General features: G+C 38.7%; 2 protein-coding genes across 13 annotated transcripts in view; one reads left to right on the top strand and one right to left on the bottom strand.

The window, feature by feature from the left end:
* Window positions 1–15,887, top strand: part of BCL2L13 (BCL2 like 13) — a 148,531-nt gene extending 132,644 nt beyond the window's left edge. For all 6 annotated transcript variants that reach the window (XM_036455634.2, XM_036455631.2, XM_045588562.1 and 3 more), the window contains one exon: window positions 9,105–15,887. In XM_036455634.2, the coding sequence (XP_036311527.1) occupies window positions 9,105–9,902 (798 nt within the window). In that variant the 3' untranslated portion in view covers window positions 9,903–15,887. The remainder of the gene's footprint in view (window positions 1–9,104) is intronic.
* A 119-nt stretch (window positions 15,888–16,006) lies between these two features.
* BID (BH3 interacting domain death agonist) overlaps window positions 16,007–20,735 on the bottom strand; it is a 72,151-nt gene continuing 67,422 nt past the window's right edge. For 6 of the 7 annotated variants that reach the window (XM_036455650.2, XM_036455646.2, XM_036455648.2 and 3 more), the window contains exons 4-6: window positions 20,386–20,525; window positions 18,915–19,211; window positions 16,007–16,240 (exon numbers count right to left, since the gene is read on the bottom strand). In XM_036455650.2, coding sequence (XP_036311543.1) covers window positions 18,960–19,211; window positions 20,386–20,525 — 392 coding nt within the window. In that variant the 3' untranslated portion in view covers window positions 16,007–16,240; window positions 18,915–18,959. The remainder of the gene's footprint in view (window positions 16,241–18,914; window positions 19,212–20,385; window positions 20,526–20,735) is intronic. The other variant, XM_036455643.2, reaches the window with a different exon arrangement.

Below are 20,735 nucleotides of genomic sequence, written 5' to 3' on the forward strand. Positions count from 1 at the left end.
AAACAAAACACGCAAACTGAACTGCAATTGAAGAAAAAAATTAAGACACAGGAGGAGAGCCTAATGAAGCTTTGGGATAATATGAAATGAAGCAACATATGAATAATAGGGGTGCCAGAAGATAAGAAGAAGAACAAGGGTTAGAAAACCTATATGAAGAAATAATGTCAGAAAATTTCCATGGTTTGGGAAGAAAAAAGTCGCACAAGCACAGAGAGTCCCAAACAAGTTGAATGCAAAAAGACCCACAGGAAGACATGTCGTAATTATGATGGCAAACGTTCAGAACAAATAGAGAATCTTAAAGGCTGCAAGAGAAACAGAAAGTTATATACAAAGGATCTCCCATTAGATTATCAAATGATCTCTCAACAGAAACACATCAGGACAGAAAGGAATGGAAGGAAGTATACAAAGTGATGCAAAGCAAGGAACTGCAACCAAGGATATCTAGCAAGACTATCATTCAAAATTGAAGGGGAAATGAGCATTGTAGACAAAACAAAAAACAAAAAACTAAGGGAGTTTATCACTATCAAGCCAGCAATGCAAGAAATGCTAAAGGGACAGGGTGTAAAAGGAAGAAATAAGAAGGGAAGAAGGAATACAGGCACAAAAAATAAAAATGGCTACAAACTAATACCTAACAATAACTTTAAATGTAAATGGACTAAATGCTCCAATCAAAAGACATCAGATGGCTAAAAGGATAAGAAAACATGATCCATATATATGCTTTCTACAAGATACTCACCTCACAACAAGGGACTCACACAGACTCAAAGTGAAGGGATGGAAAAATATTGTTCAGGCAATGGAAATGACAAAAAGCTGGGCCAAATCTGTGTGCTGGGCCTCTAGTATTAGAATATTAGCAGAAAATGTTGATAGAAGAGGAAAGTATATTTATATATGTTAAAATATATTTAAGAAGAAGTATTTTTGAGATACATATTTAGTACTTAACGGTTAAATAGAAAGGCATGTGATGAGATAGATGCTAGCTAAAATAAATTATTAAATATATGAAAACAGAAATTATGTAGAAGTGGTATTTGTAGTTTATATTCTTCAGTAGGATAAGCATTACCTTCTGGCTGTCTGTAATTAGTGATCTGCTGTTGATGGGTACATAGTCTTTTTGTACTGCATTTGTTTGTTAAGGTACTCTTTGCAGTTGCTCATTAGTGATATTCTGAGAACTGTTGACTGGTTTTACATTACAACCAGAGGGTCCCTCAGCCTGGCCTGTGGGATTGGGCTGAAAATAGCTCTCTGACATCCCCTGAGGGATCTTGGATTGTGAGAAGGTGCAGGCCAGGTTGAGGGACCCCACAGGAGCACGATCAGGGTCAGGGAGGGATGCAGGAGATTATCCAGCTGGGGAGGGCCTGGGTGAGGGCTCCAGGGCATATCTGGCTCTTCTCACTCTATCCAGATTGGCTAGGCCTCAGCAGGAAATTAACCTGTCGGTCAGAGCATTTGCCCTATTGTGGTCAGTGCACATCATAGCAAGCAATTGAGCATCTTTAGCATATCATTAGCATATTGTGCTTTGATTGGTTGAATGGAAGACTGGACACTTAGCATATTAGGCTTTTATTATATAGGAATATAATGATGAAAATATAATGAAAGTTTAAAAGAGATTGAATCCTCTAAGATTAGAGCTGTGTCTCTTTTCCTCCTTTGTGATTTGAAACTTGGGAAAGTAATTTATATGAGAAATGGCACTAATAGCAGAGATCTTTCTTCTTTTTTTTTAATGGCAGAGATTTTTTTTTTTTTTTTTTAATAACTATTCCTGGCCAGTGTAACTTAGTTGGTTGAGTGCCATCCAGTGCACCAAATGGTTGCCGGTTCAATTCTCAGGTCAGGGCACATACCCAAGTTGCAGGTTCAATCCCCAGCATGAGGGAGGCAACCAATTGATGATTAGTGTTTCTCTCTCTTCTTTTCTTTCTCTCTCTCTCCTCCTCCCTCACCCTTCCAGTCTCTCTTTAAAAAAAAAAAAATCAATAAAAAATGTGAGTGTGTGGGTTTTTTTTTGTGTGTGTGTGTTTTTGTTTTTTGTTTTTTGTTTGTTTGTTTGTTTTTTAAGAAAGCTTAAAAAAAATAAACTGGCATAGGTTACTGGTTACTTTAGTACTTTACCTGCAGCAGGTTACTGGTTACTTTGGTACTTTACCTGCTTTCTTTAGATTCAACCCCCAAACAATTGGTTTCTTTAATATCCAACTCTATCAGTCTTGTTTAAGAATAAAAGTTGTCTTTTTTTCAAATATATATTTTTAATTAATTTATTTTTTTATAAATCTTTATTGTTCATATTATTACAAATGTTCCTCATTTCTTTCCCCCCTCCATTGCTCCCTTCCACCAGGTTCCCACCCCACCCTCTGCCCTTTCCCCAACCCCCATTGTCCTCATCCATAGGTGCACAGTTTATGTTCACTCTCTTCCCACACCCCCCTCCTCCCCTTTTACCTGAGAATCATCAGTTCACTCCCCTTCCATACCTCTGATTCTATTATATTCACCAGTTAATATTGTTCATCAGATTTTTTTTTAATTCCCTTGGTTTTTAGTTTCACTTGTTGATAGTTACGTATTTGTTGTTCATAATTTTTATCTTTATTTTATTTCTCTTCCAAAAGAACCCCCTTCAGCAATTCATATAATTCTGGTTTGGTGGTGATGAACTCCTTTAGCTTTTTTTTTTTTTAGTGAAGCTCTTTATCTGGCCTTTGATTCTGAGTGATAGCTTTGCTGGGTAGAGTATTTTTGGCTGTAGGTTTTTGCTATTCATCACCTTGGATATTTCTTGCCATTCCCGTCTGGCCTGCATGGTTTCTGTTGAGAAATCAGCTGACAATCGTATGGGTGCTCCTTTATAAGTAACTACCTGCCTTGCTCTAATTCTTTCACCAGGTGGGGGATGTTTTTTGTCATTATTTCTTTCAATATGTTTTCGGTATCTTGCTCTCTCTCTTCTTCTGGGACCCCCCATAACTCTGATGTTGGTTCACTTGAAGTTGTCCCAGAGGTTTCTTACATTATCTTCAACTTTCTGGATTCTCTTGTCTTCTTGCTTCTGCAGAGGAGTGTCTTCTGGCTCTTTATGTTCCAAATCTTTGACTTGATTCTTGCAATCTTCCATTCTGTTTTAGGACTCTGTATAATATTTTTAATTTCAGACAGTGTATTCTTTATTACTTGTTGATCCCTTATTATTTCTTGTTGATCCCTTATTATTTCTAGTTGATCCCTTATTATTTCTAATTGATCCCTTTTCATATCCTCATAGGTCTCATTTATTTTATTGGCCTTTTTCTAGGAAATTCTTGAAAAACCTTATAAGTTTGGTTTTGAACTCTATATCCTGTTGCTTTTTGTCCTCCATTTCTTTCGTTTGTGATCTGTTTCCTTGTCTCGGCATTTTCTTTCAAATATATTTTTATTAGAGGCCTGGTGCATGAAATTCATGCACAGGGATGGTGGGGTGGTGGGGTGGTGGTGTCCCTCAGCCCAGCCTGCACCTTCTCCAATCTGGGATGCCTTAAGGGATGTATGACTGCTCTCTCAGAATCCATGACTGCTGGCTCCCAACTGTTTGCCTGCCTGTCTTCCTGATTGCCCCTAACTGCTTCTACCTGTCAGCCTGATCACCCCTAACCACTCTGCTGCCAGCCTGATTGATGTCTAACTGCTCCCCAGCCAGCCTGTTTGCCACCAACTTCCCTCCTCTGCCAGCCTGGCCACCTCTAACTGCCCTCTCCTGCAGGGTTGGTCACCCCCAACTGCCCTCTCCTGCTGGCCATCTTGTGGTAGCTATCTTGTGTCCACATGGGGGCAGGATCTTTTACCACAAGGGGGCAGCCATCTTGTGTGTTGGAGTGATGGTCAATCTGCATATTACTCTTATTAGATAGGATGAATTTCAGAGAGGAAAGAAGAAGGGGTGAGAGAGAAATATCAATTATGAGAGAGAATCAACAATTAGCTGCCTCCTGCATGTCCCCTACTGGAGACTGAGCTCACAACCTGGGCATGTGCCTTTGACCAGAATCAAACCTGGGACCCTTCAGTTGCTCTATCCACTTAGCCAACACTCTATCCACTGAGTCAAATCAGCCAGAGCAAAAGTTAAGTCTTTTAACAGTTCTATACAGTAAAGAGGTAATATGCAAATTGACCATTATTCCAGCACACAACCTGGCCACCCCCATGTGGTCAATGATGGCTGCCCCCAGGTGGACATAAGATGACCACCACAAGATGGCCAGCAGGGGAGGGCAGTTGTGGGAGAATCAGGCCTGCAGGGAAGGCAGCTGTGCGGGCCAGAACTACAGGAGAGGACAGTTAGGGGCAACCAGGCCAGCAGGGGAGGGTAGATAAGGGTGACCAAGCCAGCAGGGGAGGCAAGTCAGGGGCAATTGGGCTGGCAGGGGAGCAGTTAAGTGTCGAACAGGCTGGCATGGGAGTAGTTAGGGGGTGATCAGGCTGGCAGGCAGCAGTGGTTAGAGGCAATCGGGCAGGCAGGCGAGCAGTTGGGAGCCAGCAGTCCTAGATTGTGAGAGGGATCCTAGATTGGAGAGGGCACAGGCGGGGCTGAGGGACACACACTGCCCCCTGGGCATGAATTTCGTGCACTGGGCCTCAAGTTCAATAATAAAAAGACAAGTCAAGTTAAAAATAGGCAGCAGATTTGAATAAATGTTCCAGAGATATACAAATAGCCAGTAAGCACATGAAAAAATGTTCAGCATCATTAGTCATTAAGGAAAGGCAAATCAAAATCACAGTGAGTACCCCTTTACTTCCCTAGTATGTCCTCTTTCAAAATGTATCTATTTAGGTACTTTGGTCATTTTTTTTATTGGATTGTTTATCTGCCTTTTGTTAAGTTGTATGAGTTCCCTGTAAATGTTGGAGATTAAACTCTTATCAGAGATAACATTGGCAAATACGTTCTCCCATGCAGTGGGCTTTCTTATTGTTTTATTGATGGTTTCTTTTGTGCAGAGGCTTTTTATTTTTATGTAGTCCTATTTGTTTATTTTTACCCCTTAGTTTCCATTGTCCTAGGAGCTATATTGGTGAAGATATAACTACAACAAATGTCTGCTATTTTGCTGTTTATGGATTCTTCTAAGATTTTTATGGTTTCTCGTCTTATATTTAAGTCCTTTACCCATTTTGAGTTCATTTTTGTGTATGGTGTAAATTGGTGGTCTAGTTTCATTTTTTTGCATATATCTGTCCAATTTTTCCAACATCATCTGTTGAAGAGACTGTCTTGACTGTGTGCTCTTGTCTCCTTTGTCAAATATTGAGTATAATGGCTTGGGTGAATTTCTGGGTTCTCTGTTCTGTTCCACTGGTCTATATGTCTATTCTTGTGCCAGTACCAGGCATTTTTTAGAATAGTGGATTTGTAATACAGCTTGACATCTGGTATTGTGATCCCTCCAAATTTATTCTTCTTTCAAGATTTCTGTAGCTATTCAGGGTCTTTTTTTATTCCAGATGAATTTTTGGAGAGTTTGTTCTAGATCTTTGAAGTATGCTATTCATACTTTAATGGAGAGTGCATTGAAAATATAGATTGCTTTGGGCAGTATGGACATTTTGAAGATGCTGATTCTACCAAACCATGAACACAGTATATTCTCCCATTTGTTTATGTCTTCCTCTACCTCTTTTTCCAGTGTCTTAGAGTTTTCCAAGTACAGGTGTTTTACCTCATTAGTTAACCTGTTAACTGCCACAGATCCAAAATGGAAACCATCCCCACATGCCATGATATTTTTAATTTAATTTTTAAAATCAATTTGCAATGACTATTATAAAAATATGTTACAATTAGGATATTCTTGAATATTTTCACTTGATAATTCTCATGGAAAATGACTTTTTAAAGCATCTATGGACACTTACGGCATACAAAAGGTTTACTCCTAAGTATCTTAATTTTTTTGTAGTTGAAATGGTAAATAGGGTTGTTTTTAAAATTTCTCTTTACATAAATTCACTATTGGTGTATAAAAAAAGCCATAGATATCTGGTGTTAATTTTGTATCCTGCTACATTGCAGAATTTATTAATTCTAATAATTTTTTTATTGGAGTCTTTGGGGAATGCATGTCAAACTCAAAGGCTAACAGGCCAAATAAACAGGGTTTTAGTTTATGTGGGCCCCCCAAAAACAAAAGCTTTAATTTTCTTTTCTTTTTTAAATATATTTTATGGATGTTTACAGAGAGGAAGGGAGAGGGATAGAGAGTTAGAAACACTGATGAGAGAGAAACATGGATCAGCTGCCTCCTGCACACTCCCTACTGGGGATGTGCCAGCAACCTTGACTGGAATAAAACCTGGGCCCCTTCAGTTCACAGGCTGATGTCTATCCACTGAGCCACTCAATGTCTTTTGACTGGAGCATTTAGTCCACTTACATTTAAGGTTATTATTGTTAATTACTTGTTTGTATCCATTTTTATTTCTTGTGCTTGTGTTCCTTCTTCTCTATTTCTTCTTTTTACAAATACCTTTAGCATTTCTTGCATTACTGGCTTGATAGTGATATACTCCTTTAGCTCTTTTTTGTCTGTGAAGCTCCTGATTTCCCTGTCAAATTTGAATGATTTGACAGGGAAAAGGTTTATTTGCTGGATAGACTATTCTTGGATTCAGTTCCTTTCTTTGCATCACTTTGTATACTTCCTTCCATTCCTTTATGTCTTGATGTGTTTCTGTTGAGAAATCATTTTATAATCTAATGGGAGATCCCTTGTAGGTAACTCTGTCTCTCTTACAGCCTTTAACACTCCCTCTTTGCCATTAGCGTTTGCCATTGTAATTAAGACATGTCCAGGTGCAGGTTTTTGGGTTTATCTTGTTTGTGACTCTTTGTGCTTGTATAACCTTTTCTTCCCCAAATCAGGGATGTTTTCTGACATTATTTCTTCAAATAGGTTTTCTAACCCTTGTTCCTCTTGTCATTCTGGCGTCCGTAATATACATATGATGCTTCATTTCATGTTGTCCAAAACTCTCTTGGGCTCTCCTCATGCTTTCTAATTTTTCCCTCCAGTTGCTGTTCAGAATGTGTGTGTTTTGCTTCCCTATCTTCTAATTTGCTAATTCGGTCCTCAGCTTCTCCTAGTCTACTGTTGAGACCTTCCATACTGTATTTTATTGTAGCTATATCAGTTTTTATTTCCTCTTTATTCTTACGTAAGTTGATTTTCTTATCCAGAACATTTAAAAACTGTATGACCCTTACTCTGAATTCTTTTTCTGGCATGTTGCTTGCCTGTTTCCTTCAGTACCTTTCCTGGTGACTTCTCTTTTTCTTAGCTTTGGGGTTGTATCTTTGTCTCCCCATTTTTGCTCTTACCAAAGAAACTAGGCATTGAGTCACATGGGGCCTGTGGCTGCAGTGATGGGCTTGGTGGCAGGTTGTGTGGTCATGGGATCCTGGTTTCAAGCAGTGGGCCCGGCAGTGGCTCCCACGGTCATGGTCCCTGGGTTTTCAGGACTTCTTAAGACACTGAAGCAGGGTTGAGGTAGAATGTCGACATTATGATCATGTATTTTGCTTAGTTGTATATTTGTTTTTCTCTTCTTAGTGGGGTGACTAGATTTATATTAGAGCCTTAGTAAACACTGAAAGATTGTTTTTATCTTGATTGAAGATTAAAAGTAGTCTATGTTAGCCATAATCACATAATGAATTAGGAATTGCATATCCTATTTAAATTCTCTGTAGCATTTATGAGTGCCACCCAAATTTTTTGTAAAATTTCCTGTAGATCTCTTGACATTACATTCAGTTGGTTCTCTTCCTGTGTTTTTCATTATTTCTTAACTTCTGGGTTCCCCTAGCACTCCGTGCATACATCTATCTTAAAATCCATATTACACTGAAACTCATTATTCATATGCCAGTTTTGCATATAGACAGTGAATTTAAAATATATATATACATTTTTATTGATTGCAAAGAGGAAGGGCATGAAAGAAAGAAATATCAATGATAAGAGAAGATCATTGATTGGCTGACTCCTGTATGCCTCACACTAGGGAGCAATACCACAACCCAGGCATATGCCCTTGACTGAGAACCAAACCTGGGAATACCCTGAAGTTGTTGTCGAAGATAGCAATGACATTTATATCCTATCCAGTCCACAGGCCGACGCTCAGTACACTGAGCCAAGCCAGCTAGGGCTAGACAGTGAATTTTTTAAGAACAAGATTTGGGTCTCATTCTTCTTATAACTTCAGTGCCTAACACTGCAATAGGGTCCTATTAAACTAACCTGTTAAATGTGGAAAAGAAAAATGATACTATTTGCTTTTTGTAGACTCTTGTTAAAGGAGGGAAGCAAGAGAGTCCCACAGTGCTGTCAAAATAATTGTAAGGGGCTTTGTTGTTTTGTAGCTCAAAGACTTAATTGACTAAACATTTCCTATTGAATACAAATTCATACTACTTAGCTCTCTGTCAAATTCCTCGCAGTGCATCTTAACTGAACTTTCTATTCTTATTCATGTATACTTTATACTAACTAAGCTGAGCTACTTCCTAATCCCCCTTTTAGTATTTCTATGTGTTTGCTCATATTGTATCTTCTTTGTGGCTTTCATCCAATCTTCAGATGTCCATATAGATGCTGCTTCCTTCATGACGCTTTCAGTCATCTCCTTGCCCTCTCCCACCTCTACCAAAACATCATTTCCCCCTCTGAACTCTTAATTACACTTAGACTGCAATAAATCATTATTTTTGTATCCTATTAAATCATAAGTTCCTTGAGAGCAAGATTCTTATCTTTGTTTTTTCTATTTTGCATTAATAATTGAATTGAGTATAAATTATTAATAACTTTTAAAAATGTTTTACCATCTTGTTAAAAATTCTTCCTCTGCATTGATCTATAAGTAAATGCACTTAATCCAGAACATTTGGACTGTGTGTAGGTTTAAATAATGTATTTATTCCTGCAACTTCAGTTTAGAAAATAATTTTTGTTCCAGATTTACATTTATTTAAAATATATTTACCATTCTTTGTATTGACTCTCCTCCTTTTCTAGGGCACTGTCTTTAATCTTGAGTCCAAGGAGGAGGAATACCCTGAAGTTGTTGCCGAAGATAGCAATGACATTTATATCCTTCCCAGTGACAATTCTGGACAAGTCAGTCCTCCAGAGTCTCCAACTGTGACTACTTCTTGGCAGTCAGAGAGCTTACCTATTTCCCTGTCAGTCAGCCAGAGTTGGCATACCGAAAGCCTACCAGTGTCCCTGGGTCCTGAGTCCTGGCAGCAGATCACAATGGATCCCGAAGTAAAAAGCTTAGATAGCAATGGGGCTGGAGAGAAGAGTGAAAACAATTCTTCTAATTCTGACATTGTGCATGTTGAGAAAGAAGAAATACCCGAGGGTGTGGAAGAGGCTGCTGTGACATCTGTAGTCTTGTCAACCAGGGAGCTGCAAGAGGCACTCCCTAAAGCCCCAGCTCCCTTGCTTCCACATATTACTGTCACTTCCTTGCTGGGCATGAGAGAATCTGACACAGAAATGACTGCAGTTGAGAAAGTCAGCCCAGCTACATCATTATTTGTAGAACTTGATGAAGATGAGATGAAAGCAGCTATAATTGAACCTACTGAAAGAGAGGAGATGATCCCTATACTGGAACCCACAAAAACACTGTTGAGTGAAGAGATGACTATAAGGAAAAAGAGTCTTATGGAAGGGTCCTACCCTGCTGGAGAAGAGAAGTCTATGGCATTGTCTGAGGGCAAGTCTATACTGTTGTTTGGAGGGGCTGCTGCTTTTGCTATCCTGGCTGTGGCAGTTGGAGTAGCATTGGCTCTGAGAAAGAAATAGCATGTTTTAGAAGAGAAATAAGACAAAAAAGATATTAGGCTTTAGTTGTATTGACTAAATACAATCATCTGCTGGCAGTTGTACGAACTGCCAGCAGATGATTGTACATTTGTGGAACCCTCTTGGATAGAGATTTTTTGCTTGAGGTAGAGGGTGTTCATGTTTGTCTGGTTGTAAGTTCCAAAGGTCTTGGCTCATGGTAGATTCTGGATCTTAAGAGCAAAGTACTTCCTCTGATACAGGTTTCTCAATATCTGCATTAATTATATCTTGAAATGTCTTCGTTGTAGGAATTTGTCCTGTGCATTGTGTTTAGCAAAATCCCTGACCTGTACCCACTAAATATCAGTAGCAACTCTCCCCCAGTTGTTAAAACCAAAAATTTCTCCTGACATTGCCAAATGTCCTTGGGAGTAAAATGATTCCCTCTTATGGGCCACAGCTTCAGAGGGAGAGGGTTAATTTAGGAGTATCTTTGATAGAAGTTCCCAGGCAAGAGGAACTCGGTCCTGCCCTTAGAATTCCATCTTTTCTGATGAACATGTTGTGTTTGCAGTCATTCCTTTTCGGCTTTTTTCTTCCCCAACTTTTTAATCCTATAGTCTGAGTATTCTCCTCTTATGTCACAGCTGCTTCTCAGGTACCACACTCCTCCTCTTCACCCCCAGGTTTCTCCTAAGATCCATTGAGTGTGCTTGCTCTGTACCTCTCAAGTCTCTGATACTTCTTATAGTTTCACTTTGTAGATACTACCTTTAGTAATCTGTAAAAAGCAGGGAGGGGGCTCCCTACCTATAAGTGCTATGACAAGTAACTGACGAGAGAGAGATCTGTCTCGTTTAGAAGCAGGAAAATGGCTTAAATGACCTCTGGAGCTCTTTTGTGTATGGCCATCCTATTGAATTTATGGCTATCCACCAGCAGCATCTCCCTTGCTGGATGGTCACTGTCTATACCTGGGCTAGTGTTTTTCCCTATACTATCTGGCCTTAATGTTAATGGTCTGCCACCTAACTCCTTTGCGGTCCTTTACTGCATTTTTATACTTAGCTTACAGACCAATTGAGTTTTAACTCTTATGAAATATAGAAAGTCTCCTAAATATCATTGAAATAAAAAGTATGAAAAAAGAAGCTTGACTTTCTTGGTTACCCTTGAGTTCTAGTTTGGCTTTTAGGCTTCTTCACTGAAATCTTCACAGTCCAAATGCCAGTGTGATAAACCACAATGATCCTAATTATATGTACTAGTTGAGAATCAGCGTAATTTTCTTTCATCTGGCTGATCCCACCTCTGGAAGGGTGAGAAGTGTCATTTTATGCCTGAGGATCATGGTGTCACTAGCAGGAAATACTTGTTTGATACATAAGTCATCTCAGATTTACCTTAGTAAATGTAACAAATTATTTTTTTAGATCGTGAAATTTGTTGTAAAATTACTTTGCCTTATCCTGGTCACCAAAATGTGTTTTAAATGTGCTTTCTTTTAAAAATATATTTTTAAAAATTAAATCTTCTCCCTAACGCAATGCTATTTAAAAGTTGGTCAAGAAAAGTTCAGAAGTGAGTGATGTTTTTAAAGATTTTGGTGCATATTGAATAATACAGCTAGGGATGAGGGGGGAAATGGGATTCATGTAGTAAAGAATTATTTCCTTCTTGGGCTCTGACTGTTGCAGTGGATTACTCTGTCCTAATTGCTACATTTTGTGTTTGCATAGGATAAGAGCAAACTGGTGTGTTATCTTAATCTCCTCCCCCCCACCCCCCATATATAATAAAAGGGTATTATGGAAATTGACCAAATACCAGAACACCTGCGGCCCCTCGCCCCGGCCATCCCTACCCCCAATTGGCCCCCACACCAGCTGGCCCACCCCTGATGGCCCCCATGGGGGCGGGCTGGCTGGATCCCACCAATTTAAGAATTTATGCACCAGGCCTCTAGTTTATAATAAAATATTTTCCTTCCAGAGATCACACTTTTAAACTCTGTATCCTCAAACCCAATGGCTGAACACATTTAAGCACTAATGTAAACCAAGTTCGTTTCTGAGCTGCTAGAGTAAGGTGACCAGACATCCCGCTTTTTAACCACTTGTCTTGTGTCCTGTGGGGTTTTAAAAAAGTCCCAAAGATTTAAAAGAATCTTTCCAAAAATCAGGACTTTTTTTAAACGCCATGGGACATGAGACAAATTGTTAAAAATCGGGACATGTGGTCACCTTATGCTAGACAGAGAGATATGTGGCTTAGGATATTTGGGTCTGTGTCCTCCATTAAAGAAAAGAGCAAGACATGTGATACGATGCTACCATTGCTGCTTTATTTTCCTGTCTCTTGAACATTAACCCAAAGTTATTTGGCCAATTGGATTTTGCTGTGTAATGGTAAATAGCTATTCTTTTCCATTGGCTTTCTCTAGATTGAATTGTTGAAAGTTCCTGAGTTAATAGGATGGTTAGTGTCCATGTTTTTTCTTCATTTCCTTATCTTCTGCCTCTGACAGTGTAAGGGAATACCCTAATAAGGACTGCTTCTTACAGCAACTCCTATTATATTTAAAAGAAAATCATGTTACCCACCCTTTTTTTTTTTTTTTTTTTTTTTTTTTTTTTAATGAGGGCTGGTAGTAGGAGGCTGTTCCCTTCTGTCCCAACGTATAGAGCACCTAAATCTAAGAAAAAGGACAATTCACAATAAATCCAACTCAAATGCAGAATTAAGAATATCACCGTTTATAATTTCTCATTCTTTGAACTATTGAGGAAAAGTTTTTGTTAGTCTTATATGGTTTCTGATCACTTGGCAAAAAGTTAGTGAATGTTTAAGAAAAATACTAGAATTAAAGGATGCTAATTTATCTTCTTTAATAAATGATCATTCTGAGCCCAAAGAAATCCATTTCTACACTGTGCCTTAGGAGGACTCTGATGGTCACATTGCCCTCTAAAAAGAAAGCTTTCTAGATGAAGAAAAACAACCGTTGACCTTCTGGTTCACTCATTCACCACCCAAAGTCATCCTTGATACCTCCTCTCGCCTATGTCCCATCTCTTGTATTAAATGCAGCTACTACTGCCTGGGTTTGTACCGGGGGAATAAATGGCAAACACAGAACATGGTTTTTTGAACCACAGCTACCATTAATTTCCCCAGCTTCTGTGCTGATTCTCTTTAGTAATATAAAAGTGATGCATGCTTTCTTGTTTTTTTCCTAAAAGTATGACATGTAAACAAATATCATACCCATAGAATTTTTCAATTATTTTAAGAGATGTTTTCTAGAAATAAAAGGTATTGCAGGTAAGAAAAATTTTCCCTTTTCTTTTTTTTTTTTTTTTTACACAAACTTATCTCTCAAAAAATTTGAGATGATTTTTATATCATCAGGCTGGTCCTCCTAATGAAATATCACTATCTGAACACTTCATAGGCTTCTAGCCTCTGAACCAATACCCTCAAAGCATTCTTTCATTTAAAATCTCAGCAATACACTTGATGCCTGAAAGTTGCCTCTTTCGTGGAGGACCAAGATGTGCCATTAGTAATAATATCCTATTATAACTGAGAGGGTTAAACGATGACATGGGTTTGAACTCAGAGTGCACATTTTTCCATATTAGAATATCCTTTTTCTAAAAAGAAGTGTGGGTAATTATAATTTCAGCAAATATCAGTTGAGTATTTACTAACTTTTCTAAAGTGTTCTAGCATATGAGAGGCAATGATTGGAATTTTTCTGACTCCAAGTTTAGTGCTTTTTCAAGTTTTTACTATTTTTGTGACCCTGCAAAATAGTATTGGCAGGCTCTCTGCACACGGCTGTGCCAATTGCTGCACAAGAGCAACCTATGCTTACCATTTTGTGTGCCTAATTAGTAAATACTGAGCACGTTGTCCCAAACAAATGAGATGTCCAGGATTATTCCCAATTCCTAATTATACCAAATGTTTTGCCTCAAATATTGAATGAGATGCCTTATGAATAATTAGCAGTTATCAATTGCTTTCTTACTTAATGTGTTAAGTATTTCTTGTGAACAAGGGTAAGGCAATCTGACACAGGAATCATCACTGAATGATTTGAAGGTAGCACCATGACTCTCTTCCTTTTTTCCTAGTTTGTTACCTGCCTGTTCTATTTCCCCTGCCTGTGCCATGGGTTGTGGAGGCAAACTCTAGGCCTTGGTAGACTTTTCAATACTCATTTAAGAGGGTTAAGCAGACACAGCCAGAAACCTGTCTTGCTCAGAAGCTGGCAATAAGTTGACTCCCAGTGCACACCTTCCATTCATTCCATAGTACACTGGGGAATGTAAAGTTAATAGTAACCTTGCCTATAGAATACTGATTTTAATTCAGTCACTATTGTTTAGTTACTTCAATATAGCCCTCCATGGAGAGTTAGAGTCTGTCATGTTACTATATTTATTAATAAATCCTGCTTTTTCCTTTACACAAAACTAACCTCTACCTACCCTGTCACCCGGGTCTTCCACCTGTGAACTCTGTTTACAATATCCCTAGCCAAGCAGCTTTTGCTCAGGTTAGAATTGTTCTCAGGTATATTTGCAAGGCTCTTTTCCATTTGTTTAGTCGACTATTTTTAAATTGCTCTTTCTAGAAGAAAATATCTACCCCCAGTGAAAATCTGATTATATGGATGAGAGTGTATGTAAGTATATGTGTGATTAACTTGTTTCTATATGTGTTTCTGATATGTATCCTTTGGGGGGGAAAGTCCATTCCAAAACATTCATAATAATAGCATTACTAGAAAATGTTTTTCAAATGATGGCATTCATACTGCATGTCATCTATTTGCTTTTAATATCTGCAACATATTGCAGATATCAGATTGAGCCCCAACTCTAGTGTTTCAAGTATTTAATGCAGAATGATAGTCATTTTTTCTTTTCTGATTAATTTAAAAACTCAAGAAACTTAAAATTGGTAACAAGGAACTATATATTAGTACTTCATTTCATTACTCTTATTCAGTCCTTCTCCACAGTGTCATGTTCACAGAAACAAGAGTATTAGTATAGAGTAAAAGGTAATGTGTGTGACATGGACCCAACATCCACCATCATACATGCAAATGTAACCTTAGGAAACAATCGTTGCTTGGAACCATAGACACCTTGGCACTATTTTTAAATGTATGTGCTCCCTGGTTGATTTGGCATTATCTAAGAAATTTGACTTTGTTATTGTATTCTATCTGTATCTGTAGAAAAGGCAACTATTCAACTGTTGAATTTTTAAGTCTAGTTTTTCACTTCTTTTAAAATATATTTTTATTGATTTCAGAGAGAAAGTGAGAGGGAGAGATAGATGATGAGAGAGAATCATCAATTGGCTGCCTTCTTGCACATCCTACACTTGGGATCGAGCCTGCAACATAGGCATGTGCCTGACCGGGAATCGAATCATGACCTCTTGGTTCATGAGATGATGTTCAACCACTGAGCCATGCTGGCCAGGCTGTTTTTTATGCCTAGAAAAACCTGTTCACTCCTGATGTAACCTCTTAAGCTTGAATTGAGGGCTATGACTAGAAAATGAAAATACAAAATTATTACCCGACAGTCCTTCACATGCAGTAGTGTCTGGTACGCCACCTTGACTTCTTAGAAAAAGAAAATGTGCCTTTAGTTACCCAGTTTTGGAAATTTGGTGACACTGGCCTTTAAATCGCCTCCATACCTTTTTATTTGCCTATGGTTTTTCTTGACTCTTAATGAAAGGAAAATCAAGTTGGAAAAAGTCCAACATGCTCTGAATCCAGAATCTCCTGTACTGTCTGGTTTTTAAACCAGAAAACTATTCTTTAGTAATATTAAGAGGTCCCTGTTCTGCAAGGAATTTTTCTTTGTAAGGGATATGTGCTTTCTTCCTCTGGTCTTTGCTCCCCTTACACAACACTACTGTAAGACTATGCCCTGAGGTTGCACTTTAATAAACAGTAGATGGTTTTTTTAAATGAAAAAATTTGTTTTATTTCTTCTGCCTTATAAACTGTTTTTAACTTTAATGTTCAAGTGAAATAAGATAAAGCCACAATGTGTAAGATAAAAAAGGGGATCAAGTTTGTTCAATATGTCCAAGTTGACATTTTTATTCAAGTATATTACTGTAGAGATTCCTAAATGGGTCATGGGACCTAAAAATCACCTTTAAAAATAATGAGAAATAAATAACTGTTATCTTGTGCCTGTCTTCTCTAAGAACTCTAAGTGGTCACAACTCCATCTCCACCAGAGGCAGCTAACTGCTGTCCTGTATCAAGTTTTAACCAGACATGCTTTGCAGTCATCCGTTCAGTCCATCTCCTAGATCAAGAAAGGAAAAACGAGAATTAGCCAGTATAATTTCCCCCCACCAATATGTTTAGTCATATTTCTAACCTTTATTTCAAACTAGAGGCTCAGTGCACAAATCCATGCACCAGGCCTCTAGTATGCATGTAAGATCTTTGGTTTATCTCTTCCTGCCTTCCCTCCTTCCCACTCCCCTCTGAGATTCATCAATCTGTTCCATGTTTCCATGCCTGTGGTTTCTGCTCCTGTGTTGAGCATCTGGCCCCTGGTGGTCAGTGCATGTCATATAGACTGGTTAGGTTTTTATATATATGGAATTCTTTTTTATGACTTCCTATTTACTGTTTCTCCCTCTTTTCTAACTTATATTGATGACCAGGCTTTCTTTTTCTTTCCTTCTAACAGCAGGGACACTTTCTGTTATGGCTCAGATAATATTTTAGACTCTGTAGGCCACTCAGTCTTGGCCATATGCTCTTTGTCAGTGTGGAAGCAGCCAGAGAAAATACACAAATGAATGAGCATGGCTGTATTACAATAAAACTTTGTTTATAAAAACAAGCAGCAGGCTAGATTTGGCCTATGGCCATTATTTACCAATCTTTAAAAATGATTAGAAGTTCTACATCCTTCACTTTTACCAAATGTACATTACATTTATTAGAATGTACATTCAACTTCTATGACAGGTAATCTACATATGACTTAAACAAGATTTATTTCTCTAATTATATGTCAGCAGTCAGCACCTCAGTCTTAGGATCCAGGAGCCTCTCTTACTGATCCTTGTCACTAAGATAAAGTCCTCACCTATGTACCCATATCCTCATGCACACTTCAATCTATGGACAGGGGGAGAAGTAGAGGGCAGATCCCTTCTCTTCAGGGACACAGTACAGAGATGTATGTATCACTTCTGCCTGCATCTCTTTAATCAAAAGTCATAGGTCACACCTGGCTTACAAAAGAACCTGGGATATGTAGACCAAAAGAACCCAGTTATAAATCCTATAACTACAGAAGATAGGGAGGACAGAAATTGGGGGCATCTAACAGTATCTGCCAAAACTTTTGAGTTTCTAACTGGCTTCAAGGATTAATTATAATCTATAGCTCCTCACCCAACCAACATAAAACCTTTAGTATATATTTATTTAGCACCTCTAAAATACAGTTTCTATTACAGCCATCTCCATAGATTTGGGTTAACTCCCATGTGAGTTTTTTAGTGCTCCACACCTATAATTTAATAGATGTTACTGCTTTACTGATGATCATTTTCTAAAGTCTAAATTAGCTGTTTTAATTTACAAGCCAGAATTCAGCCCTTAAGAACTCCAGTGCCATAAGAAATACAAGTGAAACTGAGAGTTCTGCAGAAACATGTTCTCTGGAGCCCTGTTATCTTTATATCATCGCATCTTATGTTTTGCTCCATGAGAGCAACTGCAAAAACAGACTTTTAAGGTTCTGAGATGTGGGTATTCCCATTTTTGGGTCACTTATGGTGCCAAGAGACTTCTTGGGTCCAAGGAATCAAGATTCTGTTTGAGCTGATTAGTATTTGGTAAGCTGTTAATACAGACTCCTGTTGATGTCTTGCCCATTTACTCCCCTTGAGTTGTGGTTGGTGAACACTGTCTAGGAACTTTCTCAGGTGTACCTGTTTCCAATAATTCAGCATGGTTTAATACCTGATTTGAGATTTATATTCATTCTCCTGTTTCAAAATGCTGGTATAACTAAAGTCCAAAGCAGATCAAGAAAGCTTTTAAGGTTTATCACTAATTTTAAGAGGGCTGGATGCCTGAGTAATGCTTCTGGCACATAAAATCCCAAATACTAATATTTTCAAATTTAGAGAAAAGATATAGCCATTGAACATCCAGTTGGCTCTATGAAACTGAAGCAGCAGACATTGACTGTCTAGCCTTCTTTGACTTAATATCCAGATGTTTTCTGGGACCAATTTTAGATAACCTCTCCTCCTTGCCTTTTTTTTTTTAAATCTCCTTTTGGTCTCTCTCACCTTCATCCTTCTTAGTGAGCATGTTTTCATTTGTTTGTTTTGTAAGCATGTCTTTAAAGAATTTAATTATACTTATTTTTGTGACAAGGTGAAGTTGACAGCAGATCTAGGGATGCTCAGCTTAAATCTCTCAGCCACTTTCTTTCATGCTCTAAGTGTCTATAACACCTATATCACACTAGTACAATTCTATGGACAGTATGAAATGAGCCTTCCTCCAATGATAGTAGCAATCTTAAAAAAAATGAAGCTGCCCAGCCAGCACAGCTCAATGGTTGAGCATCGACCTATGAACCAGGAGATCACAATTCGATTGCTGGTCAGGGCACATGCCTAGGTTGCATGCTTGATCCCAAGTGGGGGGCATGCAGGAGGCAGCCGATCAATGATTCTCTCATCATTGATGTTTTCCTCCCTCTCCCTTTCTCTCTGAAATAAATTTTTTTAAATAAAATTTTTTAGGAAATGAAGCTGATAAAGCTCAAAAGCTTTTTTTTTTCATTGCTACCTCCTACTACATAATGTTCTTGTTCATGAAAGCAAAACCAAGCCTTTTTGCCTAAACAGGAAGGTTTATAATAGCCTTCCTTGTGGTTTGGTCATCAGAAGCAGAAAGAAGGGAGGAAAGTAGCAGAGGTCTCTGCTTAGTTTCCTGACCTTAGAGGGAAATGGATATAGGAAGTAGGCAGACACCAAGAGGATTTAGTGAAATGCCAAGAAGCTGACAACATTGGTTCTTACATTTCTGACTAAGTTTCTCACATAGGTGAGTAGGTTCTGATTAATAAAATTCACTGTTGTGCGAAAGACATCACTGAGCAAGGATGGTGTGTGATCGGCCACCTTTTTGGCCAACAGCATGGTCAACATCAGCATAGTCTTCTCCTTCTCCATGTCTTTAGGATGCGTCTGCATGACCTGCTCCAGGGCAGCAGCAAGGCACTCCCTTCTGTCCTGTACAGAGGTGAAAGCAGAAGGCTAGGTCACTAATATTTTTCTCTTTTAAGTGAAAAGTAGTCCTCCAGTGGAAAGCATGAAGAAACATGCTCTCATTTCACAAGGAAGTATTTACTAAATAGCTAAGGTGGTTGGAAGAGAGAATGAGAAACAATTTAGTTCTAAGAGGAGATGGAAAGGGAAGACTGAGATTACTCCCTGGAGTGGAACACTCATTAACCAAATGCATGGTCACTGAGCATCTGTGTGCACACGCAACACTGATAGAACTAAAGAAGCCAAGTTATTCCCTACCTCTGAAGCACTTCAAATCAAGAATTAGTTAACTACCCAAGATATCGTATGCCCAGTTACTGTCACAGACCTTGCTTGCTAGAGGGAGGGAGGAGGGGCTGCATGTGATATTCCCACCTGGAACAGGCACACAATAGGACATTAGACCTGAGAGGGCCTGCAGGCTCATTACTTTCATGGAGAGTTAACACTGTGGGAAAGGTCCCAGGCAGAACATCACTGGATGCTTATAGATTCTGTGACAACTAGGGAGACCATCACATGGGAAGAGACCACTAAAGAGGGGATAAGCCTTCTTGCAGGCAGGAGACCTGGCCTGATTGAACATTGGAGAATAAATACATTTCTATGTAGTGAGAAGTACTTGCATTTTTAGCTGGTAGTCAAAAAAATACCTTGAGGTATTTCTCCCACTAAGTTTCCTAGTGTCTTAGACCTATTTTTGTATCCCCACAATGCTTGGCTAATGATAGAAGCTCTATAAGTATTAGTATGTGGATTACAACCATGAAGTCAAGAGTAGAAGGTTAACATGTTGCTTTCCCTATCACAACTGAGTAAATGACTTAAAGTTCTCTGTTGGCAGTTTTATTCAGCTCCTTACAACTAAAGAAAGTTATTTCTGGAAGAGTCATATACATTTTGTTCATCTTTTTAGAGGCTTTTATCCTGAAATTCTTTGACTCATTTCTAAAAGACAATTAACCATGCTATAATTTCTATTTCCAATGCTTTTGTGGACAGTCATGAATTGAGTTACCTCACTGAACACTGGTCTGATAGCAGACAGAGGGCAGACCTTGTTGGTTAAACTGACAATACAAAAAGCCCTTATACTTCTCAACCCAGAGAAGGCACCAAAGCGTTTCTCACTTACTTCCTCTGACAGGTTCCCATTCATAAATTGTATTGCCAGGTGATTCACCAGTCTTGGGGGGACACTGCGGTCCATCCTGTCCCCTATATGGGCAAGTTGTCTGGCGATATTCTGGATGATTTCGTCTTGACTCTCAGAATCTGAATGTTCAGGCAGAAGCAGCAAAGACAAAGCAGACTTAGACATTGGTCCTGTTCTACACCCTCATCCCACTGCACCCTACTGCAGAAAGGAATTCTGCTTTAAAACAAAGCCAGCTCCCACTTCCACAGCACACCATGGTGGGATGGGGGGAAAAGAGGGAGTCACCAGAGAATGGCCCTGAATGAGAAGTTTGGCTGAAGAAGCAG

This window comes from Pipistrellus kuhlii, unplaced genomic scaffold (genome assembly GCF_014108245.1).
Source record: "Pipistrellus kuhlii isolate mPipKuh1 unplaced genomic scaffold, mPipKuh1.p scaffold_m20_p_3, whole genome shotgun sequence".
Lineage (NCBI taxonomy): Eukaryota > Metazoa > Chordata > Mammalia > Chiroptera > Vespertilionidae > Pipistrellus > Pipistrellus kuhlii.